This window comes from Leuresthes tenuis, unplaced genomic scaffold, assembly GCF_036924035.1.
Source record: "Leuresthes tenuis unplaced genomic scaffold, fLeuTen1.0.hap1 SCAF_19, whole genome shotgun sequence".
NCBI lineage: Eukaryota > Metazoa > Chordata > Actinopteri > Atheriniformes > Atherinopsidae > Leuresthes > Leuresthes tenuis.
The window spans coordinates 10,899,739-10,915,945 of NW_027325373.1; the positions used below are offsets into that span (position 1 = coordinate 10,899,739).

Sequence of the window (16,207 nt, forward strand, 5' to 3'; positions counted from 1 at the left end):
ATGAACCCAATGGGTTGGTCAGACTACAAGCATGTCTTAAAGACATAAAGACTCGGATGACTCAGAACTGTCTACTTCTAAATTCAGACAAAACTGAAGTCATTGTCTTTGGATCTGAGTGCTTCAGGGAGAAATTGTCTAGCTATATAATTACTCTAGACACAATTTCCTTGGCTTCTAGTACTACAGTGAGGAACCTTGGAGTTATTTTTGACCAGGATCTGTCCTTTGACTCACATATAAAACAGCTTTCTAGGACTGCCTTCTTTAACCTTCGTTATATTGTTCAAATCAGGAACATCATGTCTCAGAGTGATACAGAAAAACTGCTCAATGCATTTGTTACCTCAAGATTGGACTACTGTAATTCTTTATTATTAGGCTGTCCCACAAATTCTCTGAAAAGAATCAGCTGATCCAAAATTCTGCAGCCAGAGTTCTGATGAGCTCTAACAGGAGAGATCATATTTGTCCAGTTTTAGCTTCTCTTCATTGGCTCCCTGTTAAATTCAGAATAGAATTTCAGATTCTTCTCCTCAGATAAAAAGCTCTTAATGACCGAGCTCCATCATATCTTAAAGATCTCATTGTAAGATATTTTCCTAACAGAGCACTTTGCTGCAGGTTTACTTGTGGTTCCTAGAGTTTCTAAAAGTAGAATGGGAGGCAGAGCCTTCAGTTCTCAGGCCCCTCTCTTGTGGAAATTGTTTTGGAATTGGCTCTGTATGAATGAATTGGATTAATTTCTAATTCAATTCATTGGATTTGATTGGATTATGATTACAATTAAATTGAACTCCAACTGGCATGAATTGGACTATATTATTGAAGTGCCTTGAGATATATAAATGAAACTGAACTGAATTGAATTGTCAGTTTTTGAAAATATTATCAACCCAGGAAATAAGTCTGACGATGTTGCAGGGTTTTGAGACATTAAAGATTCATTTTGATGCAAAGCCTGTGGTACAGACCGACTGTGAAGCTTTTTATGAAGAATCTGATGAAAAAAGGAGAAAGTTTTTCTGCATTAATCAGGGAAAACAACATAATATGTCTCTGCTGGAGATAGGGTTAACACTTGGTTTGATTATGTCCTACAGAAAAGCAAAAAGCAAGTGTGTTTGTGTTGAGCAAAGACAACAACATCGAAATGTAAAAGAAACAAAGACGAGAAGAGGAGAGAGAGTCACTTTTAAGCAAGAAGCTTCAAACTGTGAGACAAAATCTTAAAGTTTTATTCAAGTAGGCTTCATGAAAAGCTTTTGAGTAAAGAGTTTAATTTGTTGCATATAAATATAACAAATATACTTTCCTTTAAACAACAGGTTTGTTTCAAAACGTGGTATATTGACTAAAGAATGAGAAAATGATGCTTTACGCTTATATCTTACTTCTCAAAGCACCTAAATTATGGATTTAACTCTTTAAGTATCTTACAAGTGGTATGAGATGCAAGCATACAGTACGATTCAATAGATGTAAGAAATTAAACAATATTGTGAATAAGCTTCTCAGTGAGGAGAATAAAAACATTGAGAATTGTTTTTTTTCCTCATAAGCATAGAGAAATTAAACATCATCTGGTGCTATAATGCCAGAGGGTTCCTGCTTTTTTTTCTTTTCTCAGTTTTAAACTCATAACTGAACGTGTTTTAATAAATCTCATCTTGTGTTGTTTGTTTCTGTAGGTGTTCCTCCACAAAGTCTTTCATATGAAAAATCTGCTGAATCCCTGCTGATCACTGTTGTTTCTTAATATCTGAAAAAGAAAAAAGAATCAAACCAACATGAGAAGACAAAGAAATTCACATATGTGTCACCTCGTGCACGATACTTACGCTGACATGTGACAACCTGACACGTAGGCATAGTTGCCAGTGTACTGGACCTCACAGCGCACAATATTGTTGCTGTAGTCTGACTCTGGGACCTGATAGTAAGGATTTACACTGATCTGTGAAGAACAAGCATGTGGAGAAAAATAAAAATTGGTGTGGTAGAAAGGATTGATAAAAGGTATTATCAACAGACATGGAAGTCCTCGAGAGGGGTCTCTGGGGGAAGTTATCTGATATTTGTAACAAACCTTGAGGACATAGTTGCCAGGTTTTACATCTGTGATGTCAATCCACTGGCAGTCGATGTCCGCGTTGTAGGTATCATAACACCCTGGGCTCAGGCCCTGCACATTAGACAGCATCCATATAAAGAATTATATAAGGAAACGTCTTATTAAACTATCCTGGCTTCTTTTACATACTTAGTGGCAGATTTAATTTCAACAGCATTTTTTGTGTGATTACAGTCAGATATCAAATTATTACAACAACAATAATTAGAAACATTGTTAAGTCTAGTTTGGGTGATTTTGGATGTAATGTCAACAGAAAGAGAGAAGAAAATCTGTTGGAAAAACAAAACAAAACAGTGGGGCCCTTGATGGAAAATTCATTCATGTGCTGAGCAACTGACCACAGAGGTTCAGGTGGGATAATCTCAGAGAGCCAGACAAGAGCTCATTAAATCACCATCACCACTGTCTCATGCAGGAAATTCTAAAGATGTTGGCTCAAAAGCAGCTTCCTCAATAAAAGAGTGCTTCTTTTTGTGGGCTCCACCATCACCATGTAGACATTTATGAAGTAAAATCTACATGGGCATTCTTTAGTGAAGAAACTACTGTCCCGTTGATAATAAAAAGGTTACTTGATCTGATGCAGAAGTGACACAGTGTAAAAACACATTTAGTTTGTTTGTACCACTATAAGATTTCTGAGTTGTTGCAAATGATGACAAAGAATTCTGATTTCTTGGTTCTGAAGTTCTGAGCCATTTAATTTGACTATTATTGGATCGAGGTTAATTTGATTCTGTGACAATAGGTGGCGATATGCCCCTCTTTCTGCTAGCTCATATTGGGGATTTTGGTATATTATGTCATAGACCAAAACAATTAAAACGATTTGCTGGCTGCAGATCAATACCATACCAAGCAGTGAATTGTCAGCCTTACAGCTGTGTATATTTTGCATATGCTATGATTTCAGTCAGAAAAACATGTTTACCTGCATTCTAAAACTCCAGTTTTAGTTGGACTAACACAATTATAAACATTTTCTAATGTTATGTACATGTACTATGTGCTGTAATACCAAAAGGTGCTGCCAGTTCTGACAGGCCACTTGATTAGGCCAAATTGGATGTGTGCAGGCAGCTGCTCGTTTTTTTGTATTAAACTAGCTACGAGGCAGGCATATAACATGGTAACATAGACAAAACAAGAACAAACTGGACTTTAAACTGGGTGTTTAATGTTTAAATAATGTGGACTTTTAGCTTTGTATGTTTGCAGGCATTTCGCATTCACAAAAGCTAGCTTCGTATTACAAATATAAATAAACAAAAATTTACTATTTTTTATTTTACTGTTTGTCTCTTTTAAATTGACTTGTTAGATGTTGTTTAACTGATGTGTAGTGCAATAATTTACAGTTACAGCTTGTAGATACATAATTAGGTACAACATTGTTGCCTGTTGCTATTCCAGAAAATAGAAGCTAATGGGTTAAATGTCATTGTGTTTGGCCACTTAAAGGCAGCCAAAAGATGCTGTACAGACAACAATTTTTTTTTAGCAAAATGGACTATGCAAAATACGTATTCATTCATATGATAAAAAATCTGGCCTACTCACAAATAAGTGTAAAATACCAGCTTACATTTGAGTTTTTCTTTTGTTCGTTTGTTTTTGCTCCACTTTTGCAAGCTGCTTGCTAAATTTGTTATAGTTCTCTGTGCCTTTTTTTCTCAAAATCATCGCCTATTCACTGAACACGAGTGCAGCTGTGTGGGTTATAAAGCCTAAATAGCACCCTGAATGAAGCTAAAAGGACAAACAGCATTAGATTGTTTGCTTATTCCTTTACCTTGGTGTGTTTTCATAGCCTTCTGTGCATGTAAAAGGTTTGTACAGTTTAAGTCCAGGATCCACATTAAAGGGAGACATTGTCTCCCACAGAGGAGCTCTGCTCCCAAAATGCCTGAATTGCCTTGATGTAGACCACACTGTGCTTTCTGTACTTCATGACATCAGCATTAAATACATTTGAAAAGTTTCCTCTCCTTGGCTAGTTTACTCCTCTTCAATCCAAAAATGAACAGCTTTCATGTCATGTAATGCGACAAAATGTTAAAACGAGGACATGAATAAGAGCAGCTTTAAAATAGGATTTACTCCAAATAGCATTTGGGGTTAAGTCTTCAGATTTGAGACCTGGGTATGTGAGGTGCAGGCATATCTCCTGTAGTATCCATGATCACAGGAGGTGTCCTCCAAGCAGAAGCTGGCCTTGTGGCCCTCTGCCACTGACCGTTGAGTGTTGGCATCCAGAAGGTCATAGTGGCTGAACTCATCCATGCTGTGGAAGTGCCTGTGGATCAGCCACAGAGAAGACAAAATGCAATTAACACAGTGACCTTTTTTTTTACAACCACCAACTACTAACTATCATTTACCTGATTATTGATTACCGTGTGAGTATATTTAATTCAAAAGGATTTAGGCACAACGGCTAAATTATTACAGGTGTTTTTATTCCTTTTCTATCATGTAACTCAAGCACCTATTGTGGACTGAAAAAGAATCAGAATCTGGGGTACCTCTGCTATCTAAAAGAATAACAGTCTGGATTTTAACAGCAGTTGACTTTCAAAACACTGACTGAAAATCTATACAGGCTACATCAACAGTTTACTGGATCTTTGCCAAGAGGGCTCCTTCTTGGGGAGCAGCGCTGCAGTTTGCTCCCTTCACAACATAACTAGGGACTGAGGTAGTTCCAAGGAAAAAATAGAAGAGGCATTTTTCCATAAGTTAGCTAGATGAAGGGACAGAAATACCAGACTCACTGCCCTCATCACAAAATTTCATTACACTACATCTGACTTTGTAGTTGTAAAGGAATTACATTCTACAGTTGGGTGAAGTTGAATAATTTCTTCTGCTGAAATATGAACAGGATCTTATTGTCTTCATGCTGGAACAAAACAACAAAAATCCTATTCTGAAAGCCTAAATATGTAAAATGATTCATGTCAAAATTTTAGTCCTGATTCCAAATCTCTGAAAAATGTGGAAACCATCCAACAGTACTATTCAACTGTGGTTGAACTGGGGGTGCTATAAATATGGTCATATATCATGTCTGCACATTGTGTACTCAACCTTAACTAAACAGTTCTCCACTTTATACTCCTTACATTTCAATGATTGCCAAGTTGAAATTTCCAGATGCATGTTGTATGTGTTTGATTAAACATCTTCTCAGAAATATATTTCAACTACAAATTGTGTAAATGAATGTGAATAATTGCAAATGGTAGATTTACATAATATGCCCTGATTGTTTTTATATAACTGCTTGATAACAATCGTTTAGTGATTCTCACTAGATATTCTAACCTATGTATGTACTCCTGGTAGTTTATTATTTAGCTAAATTGACAGAAAGCCATGTCAGAATCATATCTAATTGTGTGAGCTGAAAGGAAAAGGTGAAAAATAAAGACAGAAAACAAAGCCTGCAAAACTAAAATCAACTTGGGCTCCTGAGGACTGAGGCCAAGACAAGTCACAGATGTCCCTTTTGATGGTGAGGTAGACAGCGCTGACACTGACATGGCATTATACTCACTGGTGGCAGCTGTGCCACTCCCAGGAGTAGCGTGGCCTGCTGGGGAGGAAGTCGGCTGTCCCCTGGTTCTTGACTCTTTGAGGAAACCTCAGCAGCATGCGGGTGTCATAGTCTCTCACATCTGATCTATAGGCTGAGCTGCAGGCGTGTAGCAAAGAAAACAGATGTGATTGCATGGGGGAAAACATACAAGCTGTCATATATGGTGACATCACCAAAGATGTTTTTCCTGCTTCATCCCCTCTTCTGAGCGTAGCAGACTTTCAGGGTCTGTGTGAAACTAGTCTGTGTGTAAATTATGGGTGGAAAAATCTTTTGGAGACACATGGTTGTTTGGGTTCAGCTTCGATAATGTGTTTACCATTCAGGCTTTCCCTGCCAAGCTATGATTAAACTTTTATAGAAATCCACCACCCCACCCCCTTTCTCCTCCATCAACGACAGGATTTACTTAATTTTACCTCCTCTCATTACTTCCACTCTTCAGCCCTGATCCACAAACACTTGGGTGGTTGTTATGGCTCAGGGCTCTGTGAATCACACTCAGACATGGCTGAAAAAGCATTTGTTCCCCCTCCCTGTGACCCAGTCCTGACAGTAGTCTACCTTGACAAACAGTTCTCCTCAGCTGCACATCTCAAGTTGTACATTGGGACTCTTTGGACATAGGCAGAAGCTTGAATGTAATATGGCTCAGGCACAAGATCGGGAAGCCCTGCAGCACACAACATAATCATAGTGATACAATTCAATAAGATAATACAGAACAACAAACAAGCAAAGTTCAGAGGGCAAGTAGATGCACACATGAAGGGGGAAAAAAGAGACAAAAAAGAAACTACTGTATCAAATGTTATATTTAAAGCACTTTCCTCACTCTTACCGTACTGATGATACCTTGTGCCATATCCGGGTCTCGATCTCGGCCTCTGTCTCTCGTAAACGTCATGATAATTGTAATATGGATTATCGCTATCGATGGACTTGTAGGGGTCGTATGGATCATCACCAACCATCATGTCTTCTCTCCTGGGTAGAGATGGACTGACAGTGACCTTCTCCTCGGTCTCGTTGACTGTACGGCTCCCCGCGCTCTCGGCAGGACGTTCACGGTGAAGATGCTCACGGTGCTCATGGCCTCTCACGAGTCTTTGCAGCGGCTGCGGGAGGCTCCGATGAGGCTGCTGTTGCTGCTGGACCACCGTCTGGCTCTGGGTGTCCTCCTGTTTTACGTCGGCATCGCGGATGATGGTGACAGGTCGAGCTTGCACTTGCTCCTGAGGTGCGCCCCTGCGTCTTGGTGCTTGATACTCCGAGCCCTGACTTAAAATGCTGAAAACCTTTCCGTTGTGGGACCACTGTAGCGTCTGCCGCAGAGCCGGTCTTTGGTCATTTCTTTGTTGTGTCTCCGGACTCCTCTGAGACCGAGCAAACTGCAGCAGAAAAACAAATAAGCAGACATACGCATATGCGTAACGCGAAGCGCCAAATACGCGTAATTCCATAATGAACTTAGTCAGAAGAGACTGAAATGTAACAAATAGAAATGAGCCCTTATCTTAAACTGAAATATCCTTCATGTCTGTTTGAAGGAAGTTGATGAGAAGTGAAAGTCAAAAACTAAGTTTCAGTGTATCCTTGTGAACTCATTTCATTCTGCTCCTGCAGCCTCCAGATGCGCCCTGCGAGATGATGATGATTATGAGTAGGAGGAGGAGTTCAGCATTTGGCGTTTGTAATTCTGTTATACAAGTCTGCTGCTGCTGCTCATATAACCACTGTGGTGTATGATGATGCCCAGCCAAGTGTGTTTGATAACTGCATGGTCTGACCCTTTACAGGCTGCTAAATAATTGGTTATGACTTATTTTCTTCATCACAAACAACAGATGCAACTTTTAACTAACGTCAATGATATTTGCAAACTTCTTGTGAAATCCAACTGATAGTATGCGAGTAATATGACTTATTCCTCGGAAATTACATCAGACCGTCTCCCATTTTAACTGCAAGAGCAAAAAAAAAAAGCAGTGATAAATAACTTTTCTCCTGACTTTTGGATGAACTCCCAACCAAACTGCACCACCCTCTGCAAGAAGCCTCTACACTGGTCCACTCAAAAACCTAAACATGACTCTTTGATGGCCCTGCAACACTTTAAGTTTTTCCGGGAAACCATCCACAACCCCTCACTCCCTATACTTAAGCTGAGCCTTGTCTGAGCTTTCCTAAAAACCTGAAGCACTCATCAGATTTCTCTCATGGTAATCTTCCTAGGTCATAATTGGTCTATTCTTAGGAAAAAAGAAACAAATTTGGGCTGTTTGGTGATATCTCATATTCAGGTTACTGTGTCTAAAGCAGACTGCTGACCCAGTGTTCCTCTACTGATGAAGCAAAGTCATTTGCAGTAGCCCAGTCAAATCACCACCCTGGTAACACCAGATGGATAATACATAGGTTGGGAAACTTAATCCAAGGTTTTCATTTTCTTCTGTTCAGCAAACCAGGAAATTCTTTGCAGGCATCTACACAACACACCGCATGATGGCTGCTGCTAAACTACAGCAGACGCTCACAAGGAATTAAACTTTTCTGACATCACAAAGTCACCTATCAGCAGAGTTTGGATTAGATAATTAATAAATAGTATTCACTTACTTGTTATGAAACACACCTGATTCATTTTGATGGAACAGGAAAACAAAACCACAAAGATTTAATTAATAGAATCAGACTTTAATAGCATGTGGCAGGTGAATGCTGGATTAAAGAATACAGTGATCAGATGGGTATTAATCACACATCAATTACTCTGCTCTATACTCTGAATCAAGTAGGCAGATGACTGCAGATATTATTGTATCCTTGAAACTTTTTCTCTTATAAATTCTTTGTAATAATCTATAAAGACACATATCCTTTGAGTGATTTATTTATATTTAGTTTTTGGTATGTGAGTGAAATGTTTGTGCTAAAACAGCAGCCAGCTGGTTGAATTGCACTTCCAACCATTTGGAGTTAAGTGGATCTCATTTTCCATAAATATGAACAAATTGTAACAGCTCTTTTGCATGCATTCTTTATTCATTTAAAAAAAACAAAAAAACATTTTACTGCAGGAATGCTTTGTTCTTAGTAACATTAAATCACATTTAAATCTGGAAACTGCCCAGCAGTGAGATTTATTTGCTCCTTTGCAGTAGCACAGGAGCAGCAGCCAGGTGTTAAACGCTTTGCTCAAAGGTACCTCACTGTTAACGAGGCCTTCATTTTTGCTACTCCAAATTTGTCCTACACGATTCAGCATGCTTTATACTCTGCTTTTTCAGATGATTAAACATGATCTGAATCCTTCAACCTCTTGTTTACAAAGGCGAGACAGCTCTACATGCAACAGCTGGATCTCTCGCTCTCCCCGAAGTGTTTTATCCTACACTCATTTGTATGGAATGTGTAAACAAATGCATAACAGACAATGTCTTTAACAAAATAAATTACACTTTCTTTAACAAACATTTAGGGTGGTAAGCTAAATTCTTTTCCTCTGCTCCCTTTAAAGCCCCCAAAAGTAAGTATACATTCATAATGGGTTTTTCTAGTCGGTGATGAGGTGGTTTTTCAGAAGTAAAGATGGAAAGGGTTTACCACTCTGTTAAAGACTTTGTGGGCAAAAAGATAAACAATTTAAAGATAATGGCTAACAGTGTAAAACTGTGATGAATTCTGAGATTTCATCATCTAAGGTGAATAATCTCAGAAAATCTATGTCCTTTGGACTCAAGACTCAAAAAGCAAAATCGATGTCCCTGTGTGAAGTTGGGAATACTTAAAACTAGTCAAAGCAGTTTCTTCGTGCATCCACAAATGCCACCTCCAATGTGCAAAAAAATAAAAAAATAAAATAGAAAAACAAAAGCATAAAGCCTAGAAAACAAGTACCAGTAACTCTAACTAACTTTGAACTTAGTTTATTTAAAATGGACTGAGGTGAAGTGAGAAACCGTCTTGTGGTCTGATGTATAAATACACCATATTAGAATAGTTAGGATGTCGATTTAGCTGGCCTGCAGTCTAGAGCATTTGCTGTATTATGAATTAAGAATACAATAGAGGAGATCCTGAATCGTTCTGTTTTAAACAAGAATAGAAAAACAATTACCCTTGAAAACTATAGCAATCTGTCTCCAATGTTTGAAAACAAGTGTTGTTAATGAAAGATGTGTGTACTTTGTGTCAAACTCACAATCGGCATATATTTCCCCCAAAAAACACAATAGCCACTGTGAGTTTCAACATTTCCTTTAGTGAGTTAGTGTTTAGAGCTGCGTGGTGGTGTGGTCTGCCTCTCATCCCATGGTAGCTGGGATAAGCTCCAGCCCCCAAGCGCCAGTTTCACAAGGAAATGTGAAAAAAGAATATATATTTAGTCGTTTTCCAACCCAGGCTTCAAAATTGTGAGTTGATGTTTTGGTAGGCAGTCGATGCATTGCATCACATGACAAGTATCACAACCAATGAGAATCAAAATGTGTGATCTGTGTTTATGTATAGCTTTTTTTCATTATTCTAACCATATATGTTTGAACATCCAACCTTAATCATGTGCTTTTCTCTCTCTTAACAGAGTGAAAGCCAATAAAACTGAAGGTTAACATAAGTTGTGATGTCTCGTGGAAATGTGATCTCACGAAAGATTGTAAATAATGTATGCTGACCAACAGAAAAACGTGCAGCAATTTTACAATGGAGACACCAAAACTGTAAAATTGCTATGTTATCCCATTGTGATACTGATGATGTTTCCAATGCTGTTGTGACATGAAAACATTGAAAATAGCGATATAATGGCTCGTGTTAAACCCCTGACCTTCAAGCGAAAGGTTGCTGGTTCACATCCTGTCCTGACACAATCTTTTCAACTGCACTTTTCTACTTCCATGACAATTCAACAATTACTTTTCGTCTTTGCTCTGTTCTGCCAAAGGTTAGAGTTGATATCAGTCTACATGAATTGATTCTCAAGTGTCCCACAAAAATGCCTTCAAACCAGCAGTCTTCTTATTCTCAGTCTGTGAACACTTTATGGCCATCTGTCCATCAGTGGAAAACCACTTGGCAACCTGTTATCTGTTTAAATGTGTTTCAGCAATAAACCAGGGATCCACTATTAACCCTCTTGGGTCTGAGCCGTAATGACGTCATGTGATCTGATCACGCCGGCGTGATCATAGACCTCAGAGGGTTAAGATTATTGCCATACAGCACTTTCATAGACTACCTTTAACTTTGACTGTCGCATGCTAACATTTCTGAACTTGTTGCCGTGAGAACAACTAATCTGTTTTCTAAAGAAAAAAACTATTTATAAAACATACTAAAATGTTGTATAGAGTGGGCTTCATTTAGCAAAATGAATAAATCATTATGTAAATTACAGTTAAACCTGTTGTATTGTTTTCTGCAGGCACACATCATCTCACAGTCATGTGAGGTTCCTTTTCAGCTTGTGTAAAACCATGAAGGTAAATCAGAGCCAAATAGAGTTATATGACCTCCAGAAAATACAATACATCATTTCTTGAGTTGTTCAAAAAAAAAAAAAAAGCTGCATGCAGACATTGGAAAAAAAGGCTAGCTGGAACATACATTTGTGAAACTAAGATGCAAGCCTGAGAATCACAGAAGATGAAAATAAGTCATTAAAGATTTCTACTCATCAAAGCAAAATCCTTCCAGAGTCACAGCAGCTTCAGCAATAAACATCACTCCTCTTGTGCAAATGTTTCCTGTTTTGTCTCAGACACACCGTCTGGCAGTTTTTATTTTTTTTCCAGTATAAAACTGTTAAGGAGACTTTTTTTTTTTTGACTGAAACGTGGTTGTGTTTTAGCTTTGAGGATGACTAACATTTGTTCCTGTGATTTTGCATACCAACAGTTCCTCCGGAGACTGAAAACTATGTGCATGTGCTCCCGCTTTGCTCTTTTCCTTTCCCTGGAACACCAGACAGGCAGTCAGAACCAGCTGTTCTGGGTCTATGATGTGTTTTGTTAGTAATTCATTGAACTTTCTCCATGTCGAACCCTTTCACTCTATTCAGCCATGGCAACTCAGTATTCCTTCAAGTGGTGCAGAGACACATCTGCAAGGAATTAGCCTAGTTCTTTGTCCACGTCACTGGAATTCATCCCTGTTCCTGACGTTTTGGGCACTTGACCGAGCTAAAAGAATTTGAATAAATCCACGTCTGAGTTGCACAATAAGAAGGAAAAACAGTGACTAGGTGTCCTGTGTAAGACACGTCATTGAGTAAAGAGTAAAAGAGATGTCTATCCTGTCATGATGCTAAATTTAACATAAAACCAACACCAATTTTTGGTGCCATCTCTGAGTCAGCATCTGGCAAAACTTTACCACTTTGTTGGAGATGTGAGGCATATATTTATGTCTAGATTTGAGGCAGAAATTAGATGTGTCTCAACAAACAGTGTGAATACACTGCAAAATTCACATTCTAGAATTTTTTTTTTTTCATTCAAATGAGCCCTTCAGACCTGTTTGAAACAAAAAGTTTGTTTGCTCTCATTAACATCTAATTACATTATCATGTGTGTTATAAAGAAAAAAAGACACAACTTTGAAAACATCCATGGCGAGGCCTACTTCCCTCGAACTATACCTCTACTTTAACCTTTAATCCAATAGGATTCTGTTTCTCTTGATCTCATTGACATTTGCTCTGATTTGGACCCATAGTTTTAAATGCTTCTGTCAACTTCCCCCTCACAAACGAGCCAAATTCAGCCTATTCAAATAAGGTTCAGCTCAGCCCCAACCTCTATGACAGAAACAGGCAATTCAGATATTTTCTTCTCTTTTATAAATAATAGGTTTCCATTACCCTTGGAGCACCCAAGTTCGGGCTTGCACCACACACACAAGCACACAGACACACGCACACACACACAGTCTGGTGGACTACGTGGCAAACTGCACATACACTGTAGTTTCTGCAACCAAGAGGAGGAGGAGCCCTTTATCAAGACACAGCCCAGCAAACTTTACATTATCTGGTGACTCATTACATTTTCTTTCTCCCAGTCTCTTCTCTTATCCCAGAGCTGCATTAATGCAATGAGCGGTTCAGGCTAATGTAGTCAGTTTTTGATAACATTACAAGATGTTGTTTTGACTTTTGACAATTTAATGTTCTGACTGGAACAAAGACTTGTCTACCAATAAGTTCAGACCTTATCACCAAGATCAAAAGTTTCCTGAGAGCTTTATGAGAAATATAACAAATGTCAACACCTTACCATCAAGCGAGCAAACGGATACTTCACATGCAGCAGACACAGAGCAACATCATGTTTCATTTAAGTTGTGATTCTGGCAACCTGATGATATCCAGTTCCATCTTCTTTTTAGCTCTGTGTCTGGTCTCCATCGGTCCCTGATTAAAAAAAATCTGCTCTTTTAGCAGCCAAATCCTCCACTGACCACCAGCTTAGGCCGGTGTTTCACTTTCCACATATAAAAGTTTGTGGAAATCCACAAAAGTTTGTAAATTTCATCATCAGAAGGCTTTGGGCTGATTTATGCCCTCAAATCTGTTGCGACTGTGTGGTAACTCCATTACAAGGGAACAATTCTTCAAAACAAACAAGTAAGTAAATAATACAAACAGTTATGTGTCCATGTGCATGTCGACAAGGGAATATAATTAAAGCCAAGTCTACTATTTGGAGCTGAGCAGGTGGTGTTTGAGAGTATTTTTAAAAAGCTTTTAAAGCTTTTAAAACTTATATTTGTTTAATAGCTACAACACATAATTGAAAATTAAGAAAAGAGGCTTCCATTCTAGCATTAAAGTCTTGACTTTAATGCTTGACCTTCTTTCTTGTATAACGTTAGCATGTTTCTTCACACGTTCCCTCCTGCATCCTCTGACCACTTTACTGTCTATCTGTGAGGTAAACACATGCAGCCCAGGTGGGCTGGAAACTAGAAGGTCGGTGAGCCAGTAAGTTGTAAGTGTCAGTGTGGCAGTTTGTTTATCCTTAACAATCTGCCTGAACCATTTAAACGTGGCAAAAATCTTAAGGACAGTAAAGGCAGGGAAGCATTTTACCTTTGCATCCGCAAGAAAGTAGTGTTCATGAGTGTTCATCTTCATAATTATACTTTTTTAAGTTTTACACTTGGTAACAGGCAGACCAATACTTATATTAAGCTAAAATGTCTCACTATCAAAACGTTCTCATAAAGGCCTATTGGTAAACTAGTGTTTAAACATAAAATTTGTGATATAATGATTAAATAATTGATTGCAAAGTTGGAAATGGGAATAATTGGACACTGATGGAATCTCAGCTGTAGCATGATATCACCATCTGCTGGATGTACTGTATAAAATTGTTCTAGCAGTTTTTACTGGGGTTCTTTTGGTCACTGAACTACCTGAGTGAACGACCTGAACACTATGCTGAAGATGATCAGAAGTTCAGTATTACTCATTGAAAGAAAATGTGCTCCTTATTTTTGCTTATTATTAGTGCCAGTATGCAAAAGACAAAACAGGTTAAATGTCGAGCAGAGAAAATTAAAGATTTTGAAGCATTGGCTACTGTACTTTCTAACAACGAATACTTAAAGAGAGTTCTAAGGGTACTAAAACCAAATCAAACTGATTACCATGGGTAATCAGTTTGATTTAAAAAATAAGCACATACAGATCTATGCATGTATGCACTGGAGTTGTGAGTTAGTATAAAAGGCAGAAAACAGCATTATACAGGTTTTCTGGAGTCATCTGAGGTCTTCACCAAATTGAAAAAAAGTTTACAATACATCAATTACAATGTGTTATTGATAAGAAGCTGTGAACACAGTGTTTGCTTTTCTTTTTTTGATTTATTGCAAACGACATTACAGTAAAAGAAGCCTTGCAGACAAAGTACAACTCTTAAATTTTCAAGACATATAATCATTTATATTTAATCAGTGCATGGAATATTCTTTATAATACTGTTAGATTCCTTCCCCAAAATTGTCAAAAAAGACAAACAAAACACAACAGATTTTTGGCTTAATATGCTGTAACAGGGTTCATCAAATTTGATTTAATCACATTTTCTTTTCACTAAGATAAATGTGTTTGTCTTACAATAAAATGTAAATTGTTTATAGGGTTGTATAGAGTACCACTGTGTGGTCCACTAGCCTAAAAACAAATCAAAATACGAATAAAACAGATAAACGCTATGACTGGAGTAATATGATGTAAAGTTCAGTGCAGGGGTTGAGTTGTAAAAACAAATATTGAAGCAGAGAGGCCATAGGTGTTACAATGTGTCCAGTCTTGAGAGAGTGAGTTTGTGTCTCACCGCAGAGTTAAATGTCCTGAGATGAAGCTTCTGGTGCTCAGCCAAGAGGTCCCATCACCGGTCTCCAGCCAAAGCACCATGTCTCACGAAGACAAGCGCTGACCAACTTGAAAGACACTGAGACATTGGCTCACTGCTGATACATAGGTCCACGCTTCCTTCACTGATGGATGAGACGCAAATCTTTCTGATGACAGATTGTACTTGATGAGGCGAACACAGATGGTAGACTGCTGCTGTGCGGCGGTAATGTTGAACGCTTGAGGTCCAGGAGGCCTAATGGGGCCCGGAGGTCCTAGTGAATCTGAAGAAAAACACAATTTACTTCAACATTCTAAGAAAATGTAACAAATACCATAGGCTTGTACATTTTAACTCCTGATTAGAAAGGCTGATAAGTGTAAGCAGGTGAATATATGTGCAATAGACTGATGTTTCCTAATTTATTCTTAAATAATTTATTAGATTAAATCTTCAGAATTAAGTTTTATCATAAATTTGAGCCATCGTCATGCTTTTATTTTAAACACCATGAAAATTATTATGTCTATAAGTGTTTAGATATTAGATTAGATCAGTGTTTCTCAATTTCGGTCTTCATAACCCACTTCCCTGCATGTTTTCGATGTTTCCCTCCTCCACCACACCTGATTCAAATGAATGGCTCCTTATCAGGCCACTGCAGAGCTTGATGACGAGCTGATCATTTGAATCAGGTGTGGTGGAGGAGGGAAACATCGAAAACATGCAAGGCAGTGGGTCATGAGGACCGGAACTGAGAAACACTGGATTAGATTAATGAATGAATTAAACATTTAAGCTTCTCAGAACTACAAAAAATGAAGAAAAGGATTAACAAAGTATAATGTAGACTACCTCGTTGTTCTGGAGACCCACAGGGTCTTGCGGGGTCAAGAGGTTGTGCAGATCTGGTTCATTGATAGGGTCCTGAAGGTCCAGGGGATCTTGTTCATTGACAGGGTCCTGAAGGTCCAGGGGGTCTTGTTCATCGACAGGGTCCTGGAGGTCCAGGGGGTCTTGTTCATCGACAGGGTCCTGGAGGTCTAGGGGATCTTGTTCATCGATATTGTCCTGGAGGTCCAAGGGATCTTGTTCATCGAC

At 38.4% G+C, this 16,207-nt stretch overlaps 3 protein-coding genes across 3 annotated transcripts in view; all 3 read right to left on the reverse strand.

Moving 5' to 3' along the window:
• The window catches only part of pcyox1 (prenylcysteine oxidase 1), a 40,788-nt gene extending 25,936 nt beyond the window's left edge, over nucleotides 1-14,852 (reverse strand). Inside the window, exon 1 of the mRNA XM_072371268.1 lies at nucleotides 14,843-14,852. The gene's annotated coding sequence lies outside the window, so the exon portion shown is untranslated. The remainder of the gene's footprint in view (nucleotides 1-14,842) is intronic.
• Nucleotides 1-16,207, reverse strand: part of mat2aa (methionine adenosyltransferase 2Aa) — a 73,965-nt gene that overhangs the window by 22,909 nt on the left and 34,849 nt on the right. The window lies entirely within an intron of this gene.
• On the reverse strand, nucleotides 1,216-7,394 carry loxa (lysyl oxidase a). The gene is made up of 7 exons (XM_072372209.1): nucleotides 6,580-7,394; nucleotides 6,303-6,411; nucleotides 5,697-5,834; nucleotides 4,277-4,433; nucleotides 2,090-2,185; nucleotides 1,842-1,957; nucleotides 1,216-1,762 (listed from the first exon to the last, which is right to left on the reverse strand). Exons 1-7 carry the CDS (start codon nucleotides 7,199-7,201, stop codon nucleotides 1,756-1,758), a joined length of 1,245 nt encoding a protein of 414 aa, XP_072228310.1. The 5' UTR covers nucleotides 7,202-7,394; the 3' UTR covers nucleotides 1,216-1,755.